At 32.4% G+C, this 8176-nt stretch overlaps 1 protein-coding gene across 1 annotated transcript; it reads right to left on the minus strand.

Moving 5' to 3' along the window:
* Positions 1-4062: 4062 nt before the first annotated feature.
* LOC128557483 (nociceptin receptor-like) lies at positions 4063-7724 on the minus strand. The gene has a single exon (XM_053544877.1). The coding sequence runs from the start codon at positions 6909-6911 to the stop codon at positions 5868-5870; it is 1044 nt and encodes a 347-aa protein (XP_053400852.1). The 5' UTR covers positions 6912-7724; the 3' UTR covers positions 4063-5867.
* Positions 7725-8176: the final 452 nt, after the last annotated feature.

The following is an 8176-nucleotide window of genomic DNA, read 5'->3' on the forward strand; positions in this document are numbered from 1 at the left end:
CATGGCGCATTCTACATTTTTTTATCACAGTGGTGACTAAAGGATTTTACATGCAACATATGGAGTCTTAAAGAAAATGTGTTAAGTTATTATTTTTCTGTATGTTTTCCGAATACTCACTGGTCTAGGGCATGAATTAAAAAATTTGCGTTTCAGTGGAACATTTACTGAAACTGATATTTCTTTATTAGATCTGGGTCCTAAATATAACTTAAAAATACAGAAATATTAACAAGATTATTTAGAAAAACTCAACATTTCTATTTCTAAACGGTCACGATGGACTTTGTAAGTATGGACATATTTTAAGTCTCACCGGCGCAAATATTTCGAGTAGTAGACATCTAACCTTTTTACGTCAGAAATAATTTTTCCTTGCCCTGTCCGTTCAGATTAATGTGACGTGATTGAAAGGGAAATTTCTGACGGACTGCGAAGTTAAGTTTCCACTTTTATTCATTAAATCCATAAAAATACTTCTGAGGGGTAATATCTATTTAGGTCACATCAACCGAAGTGAAGTTATATATAGTTTTCTTTCAATGACAGAAAAAACATATAAAAAGAATGCCCATGTGTAATTAAAATGAGACGTTCGAACGCACATTTGTTTTTCTTTTTAGAAATCTCCTTGTTTTTTGTGTTTTTTATTTGTGTTTGTTTCTTTCTATTTATTTATTTATTTATTTTTCATGTTGAAGTAGCCTGACATAAATTCTTCCAAGTATTAACTTGATACGATAACAAACACAGTATATCAAATATTAAGTCGGGCATTTTAATTTTGAGTTGATCCCTAGTTTATTGCGCTAAGTCGACGTAACGCCAGATAGCATTACGGTCTTTACATGGGGAAAAAAGAAAAATGCAAGATTATTTCTTTGAAATACACTTTATTGAAAAAAAAAATGAAAAAAAGGTCTAGTGATATTGATGTATGGTATATGAATATGTAATTTGGACGACTTTACCGATACTGATAATTCAGAAACGAGGTAAACGCAATAGGTGGAACAGACTTTAGTTACAATCTTGTTTTAAATAAAATATGACGCATAAAATATACAGTTTATATAACTGAACTATTGATTTTATTATGATAAATGCATATATTTGTTTCATTGTGGAGTATATGTAGAAAAAGTCATATACAAAGTTCTGAAAAGAATTACATTTTACATAGAAAATTTAAATAGATTTGTGTTATGTACGTTAATATCTCAAGGATTAAGAACTTGTTACTTAATTTGACCAAAGGTTTCATGAATAACAAGCCTGAATGTCTGGTTTTCCGTATGTTTTAAAAAAACTGTGCAAAACTTCCAGTCGATTTCGTAAACATCTTGGTATTTTTTATTACAAAAATCTACATTCTCTTGACAGTGTCAATTCTTAAGTAGAGAAAAAAAGAAATATACGGGTCAGTTTTATGCACAAAAAGCATCTGAAAGCCTGTTGGACAGAAATTGAAAAACTGGAGGGTTTGTTTGTAATCCAAGTTTCAAAAAATACAAGCGTGGAATAAAAAGCAAATAATTTACACTTAGATAAAATACTAAGCATATAATATAATATGTGACCTTCCGACAGCTTATGATACAATGTTGTTTGAAGAAAACTGATATAATTGTACGCAATATCCAAAAGACAAAAGATAAGGGTAAAATTCTCTGAAACACAGAGCACCACAAACACAGCCGTAGAGTCTAGCATTCGCAAAGTAAGACCACAACAAAAAGAAGCTGTGACGGAAACTATTATAGACGGGTTTGCATCAAAAATCCAACAAGTAGATTTTAATTTTATGCAAAATATAGAAATGAGGTGGGTGGAAGAGGGTAGGGGATAGAAACGGGGTGGGGGTTAAGAGGAAAGTGGAAAATGGATGAATATTCAAAAGGAAATGCTACGTTCCTTAAGCCCAGTTACTCTACAACGTAAACCACAGCAGCGCAGACATTCACGTACAAAAGACACACACACACACACGCACGCACGCACGCACGCACGCAACTGACTTACATAAATAAACAAACACACTAGTAAGATATAATAATAACACTGTAGGGACTGCCCAAAACTTATAGATGACTTTCTGTTATATCCTACCACAGTGTATTTAGGCAGCAGAATGGTTTATCCTTTGTCTTATTTTCGACGATTTGTGTCAAAATTTGCTTGTTGTTTGATTTTAAGTCAAATGAATTGTTTTAATATACCCTTTACAAAATCTTTAAACCTAAATCCTGCAACTTTTGTGATATAGTTAATTTTGTCATTACGCAAAAACAAGGGATAAAACTATGAGAAACAGGAAATTGATATTTAATATAACTATGCCAAAGTACTCCTTAGCTATCATAAAATAAAAATGTGTTTGAAATGACTTTAACAAAATGGTTTATTATTAAAATAGCTTAAGTGTTTATATCTGTTTTGGCCGGTAGAAGAATTGGGCAATTTAATATCTTTTGTAATTCTATGTTCAGTGTCGTTTCCTTGACTATTAAAGCATGTAAGGGATGTGCCGTTCTCGCTTGCGTCGAGCCGTGCATATAAAATATCTTTTTTTTTTCACCGAAATATTTACACCTGTTTTCCTTGAAGGAACTAGGGAAGCCTATTCAAGAATCTTTTATGTTGCACAGCAACTAGTTATTCGTAGAATTCCCTAGTTCTATAAATACAATAAATAACAGAATGAATGCAAATACATATGTAAACACTAATCTCTTTTATTCATAAAAGGTACACTTGCGATAAATTGCTGTATTTGATATGATGTGGCCAAAGAACGTAAATGTGCATTTTAATGTAAAAAAGTAAACGTAGTATAAGCTAAACGGAGATTCCCTTGATTTGTCTTTAAGAAAAAGAGAAAGACGAAATCAGCATTATAAGTATAACACTCTCATAATCACGACCATAAATTGATGATTGTAATTTTGTAAGTGATAGAGGAATTTGTCTCAGTTGAAACCGTCATCTAGCCCTAACTGCTTAACCGATTTGGCAGCGAATTCCCTCACAGTTAGTTCAGTCGTAGTACGAATGCTTTATTTTCCTTGCAACAGAGCAACAAACACCTGTGTTGCAGTGCACCGATATTACTAAGGTTTGTAATATCCGTGCTGTTCTAACTTGCGTTGAGCCATGCTTTTCTTAGAATATCACTTGTTTCACCGAATTATTTTACACCAGTGCATTTTTAAGGAGCTAGGAAAAAACGATTCAATTTTTTTATGTTATACAGCAATTAGATATTCGTAGAAATTCCTAGTTCTATAAACATAATATATAGTTTTATTATTCTTTCAAATAACGTGTACGGTACAATACAAACACATATTTGTATTTACATTCTATGCAAGTGCTTTTGATAAAAGCATCAAATTGTAAAAATAGTTCACACTAACTGTTCTGACATCTACATATTCTGGAAAAGTAGACAAATTTGAAGATTTATGAACAAATAGAATAGAAAAATCGAAAAAAAAAAAACAACATGCAAAATATTTGTAAATATTAGATATCACTATTTTCATAACAAATGAGGAGAATTGTTTTTTTTTATTATTTTTATCTTTTCCCTATAACCACGATAACAAATCCTTGCTGGAAAAAGTAATCCCACTTTCGCAGATGTACTTCCTTATTACAACGGACAGGTTGATCTTATCGTTCATTTCAAAATCAAATCTATTCAAAGTGAATAAGGACAAATACAGGCAAAAAGCATTCTTCAGTCATCTGTTCATAATTATTCATCAAATGCAAATATCACTGGAAAACAAACTACAAGTTCAAAGCTGACAATATATGAGCCGCGCCATGAGAAAACCAACATAGTGGGTGTGCGACCAGCATGGAACCAGACCAGCCTGCGCATCCGCGCAGTCTGGTCAGGATCCATGCTGTTCGCTTTTAAAGCCTACTGCAACTAGAGAAGCCATTAGCGAACAGCATGGATCCTGACCAGACTGCGCGGATGCGCAGGCTGGTCTGGATCCATGCTGGTCGCAAACCCACTATGTTGATTTTCTCATGGCACGGCTCATATTTCTCCTACAAAATGTGATGCCTGAATTGATTTTGGAAACAAAATACCGGAAATGTATTTCGGAATTAGAAAGACCGTCGTGAAAGGTGATAACTCGGCTACTCAATATGTTTCAGACTGTTAAAAAGGTAATTATAAATGCGACGCCATTTGTTTAACACATGATTAATGAAACTGTATTCAATGACATAGATGATGTTTTATCAATAACATTCACATACAAAATGAAAAAATCATTTCAATAAAAATAATGACAGGTAATATTGAAACACACATTGTCAATCCTCACCTCTCCCCCAAAAATCCATTTAAAAGGCATATCAGTATTATCGGTCTTCCAATGTAAACTTTTATGCAGCAAACGTACATGTAGTTAAGTGTAATTGTTTGTTTGAAAAAAAAAAAAGATAAAATAAGAGCAGAGATCAAAATCGAATAGCAGAAAGAACCAAATAAGTGTTACAAAATGATTCTATAGAAGGTAGAGGATAAATTTAAACACCATTAACGAGCCCGACGAAGCAGGGCCGTTTAAGCCATTTCAAAGATCTTTCAGTTACTGAATCATTGTACATAATTCTGTATTGACTGGCAACTTTCCAACATGAAATACAGAAAGGGAAAACAAATGTAACTCATTACAAATTGTTTTATATGAAAACAAGTCATATCCTTTTCGCTTGGGGTTGAACTCTACTTCTACTGTGCTAACCGGATTGGCATTTAAAAAGAAAACGTAGCTGACTGTTCATTGCATTTATCCTTCCCTAAAGCAAAACTTCACTTTTCGGTTTCATGAATCACCTAGGATCGCTGAATTTCTAGTTTAACTTAACAAACAAACGGTACTTGTTTACTTAGTTGTTAGTTTACAGATAAACACTTCGAGATAAATCAATATTCTTTACTTTAAGGGCCACTTTCTTAAGAAAAAAAATCGAAGAATTCATTAGATATTCATGATCTTACACTCACATTTCAAATAGTTATCATGAAGGAGTTGATTGCTCATTCACATTTTTATTTCTTTTTATTAATTGTTGCATTTATGATGATATTATTTCTTCGGATTGTTCATCTCAAATAAATATAATTATGATAGTTGCAAAAATACTCAGTCTCAATGCTATTAAATGTTTAAATTGATAATGCGTTAAAATGAAATGGAATAGATGAGTCACCCACTTATTTGTATGACAGATATAGGTATATTACCTATCGAAACAAAAAAAAATCCAGTTTGAAGTTTTAACATTTACATAGCAAAAAAAAAGTAAAAATGATCCATGTAGTAACATCTTGTTATTTACAACAAATTCTATGTAAATATTGTTAGTCTAATGGCAAAAATGATAAATTAATACAAGTTCCTTCAAAATTGCCCAAGGTAATGTAATGTTTCAGCTGTTTATTTTTTGCCTCATTTTCTTACTAAATAAAGTTTTATCGTGTTCATTAATGAAATGAGCATAAGAGACTGTTTCGACTTGAGGGAGCAACCTACAGTAAGAAGTGGTACATATCCGGGGAAATGTACGGAATACGAAATTTATATTAGATGTTTTGTTGGTCGTGTCCTTTTTTGCTGTGAAATTCACCTTATATAAATATCAGTTTTTCAAAATTCTCAACATGATCATAGTACTTATAGCTTATAAATACAGTGGAATTTTTACAAACGTCATCCAAACACAATTCATTTGCAAAAAAATGTAACTTATTAAACTGAAAAAAAAAAATGATTTTAAGTTCGGTAGACTATTACTCATATTTACTAATACTTAAGATTATGAGAGGAAAGAAATATTTAGGAACTGATTGTACTTAAACTGTTGATAGTCCTATTGCTAGATATGGTTTGACGTCGTTTGTTTGAACAACAGAAAAGATTAATAAAATCCCTCCTGAATTTAGATCCACACAAAACATACAAGACAAAGTTAATTGCATTATTTGTATACAGAATCATCAGCAGTATTGTTCCAATAAGTACCAATTTGGCGTGACGTTCAGGTGTCATTGTGTCATTTGGAAACCAGTATGGCTGACCAATTGCAAATATTGAAAAAGGTGATACTAAAATCGCAAATGTTACATTCAATATAATTGCTGTAATTGTGAATTCAAACGTTGTACTTCTTTCTCGGCGAAATGTACTGCCACCTCTTAATTGAGAACCATTTTCCAAGGGTATTGTACTCCTTTCCCGAAAATTACGACTCGATTTTAGTTTGATTATAATAGCTACATTACCAGTCAGTAAAACACAAAAAGGAATTGCAAATGCAAAAGCGAAGTCGATCCATGTCCAAAATTTAAACATGAACTCTTCGTGCTCCGGAATCACCTCACAGCGTAGACTTTCAAAATATTCGTTAAATTTTAGCTGATAACCATATATTAAGTGGGCATTCAAACCAGACAGAAACAGAACTAAAAGAAACAAAATGATAAGTACTCTCCTCCTTGTGAAAATATCACGGACTCTTAGCGGATACAAAACACTAAATACGCGTTCAGTTGTCACAAACACTAGAATCCAACCTGATAGTTGCAACGATAAATATGTGAAGAAGACACTGAATTTACATGATCCCGTTGAATAATTCCTGAAATCAACATTAAACAAATGATCCAGCCATCGCACAAATACGGAATTGATAAGAATTAAACTGTCTGTTACCGCCAAGAAAATCAGTGAAACTCCAGTTGATGTCTTTCTGTTATGAGCCTGTGAAAGCACAACGACAGATAAAATATTTCCAATTAGACCGAGGCTTAAAAGAATGGGTGGATACACACTAAGAATATTTTCAGTTGTTTTAAAATCATCCAACTCCTCTGCAGGCATAATTTGTTGTTTTAAACTTAATGCATCTAAATAAACTCCGCCTGCTTATGCTAACAGTATACACGAAAGTGCTGAATATATCTTTGTGTCTACAGCTAATATATCTAGTGCTACTGAATAAAGATTTTCTTTGCTGCACACTGGAACGTGCGTTATCATTAAGTTGCAGTTTATAGATATGTATAAAAACGGTATTTCTTTCGTAGATTAAATCTGATCTTTATCATTTACATATAAAGTTCATTTAATTTTACGGCAAGTAACATATTTAGAGCAACTTTTGCGATCAACAAAAACTGTGCACTGACGAAATTGAACTTCATAAACTATAGAAAATTATTTTAATAATCCATAAAGCAATCCGTAGTGTGATCAAATCGTTATTTTCTTCCGCAAGCTGCGACTAAGCCCGTCCTATACCACTAGCGGTATTGGGAGTATGATCGTCATCTAATATTTAAATTATATAACAAATCAGTTTACGTGATGGCGTAAATTGCCAGCTCGTGAATATAATGGAGTGTTCGTATTTTCTTATGTGACGAGTTTTATTCTGGAAAATAACAAACAATTTTCATTATTATTTACGTTGCTATTCATGTTCTAGTGCGTGCGAATATTTTGCTCCTGTGATTTATACAACTTTCACATGTGTATGTTTTAACATCAAATATATTTGTTGTCCATATTTGTCTATCTAAATTACAAAATTATGCCAGTAATCTACACATGTTTCTGTAATAATCACAATTCTAGGGAGATACAACGGAAGAAAAATAATCGCAATAAGATTAGTTTGGTACCTAATTGAAAAGAATAAAGAAAGAATAGCCACGTACTCCAATATTTCTGCTTTCATATACGAATATACTTAACTTGTACGCTGTGCAATCTGTTGCTAAGGACAAAATAGAAATGAACTGATGCATTTGATACCCCACATAAAATCTATTTATGAGTCATATTGTATTCAGTATGAACATGTGACAAAATTCAAAGGTGTTTAGATATGACTGGTCACATGATACGCTTTCATTCGTCGATATTTTGGATCTATGTGTATTATTGTTTATACTTAATTTATCATTTCCCCTTCTCTGTAGTTCTATACTTCATTGTCTAAAATTCACGGTTGAAATATTATATGTAGACTATCCACTAGACTGACAATAAAAATGTTTCAGCTGTGTGAAGTTGGCTTAACAAACGACATACGACATTCAAAACATTTTGTATGTCGTTCAGTACGCGACATACGACATTCG

This window comes from Mercenaria mercenaria, chromosome 5 (genome assembly GCF_021730395.1).
Source record: "Mercenaria mercenaria strain notata chromosome 5, MADL_Memer_1, whole genome shotgun sequence".
NCBI lineage: Eukaryota > Metazoa > Mollusca > Bivalvia > Venerida > Veneridae > Mercenaria > Mercenaria mercenaria.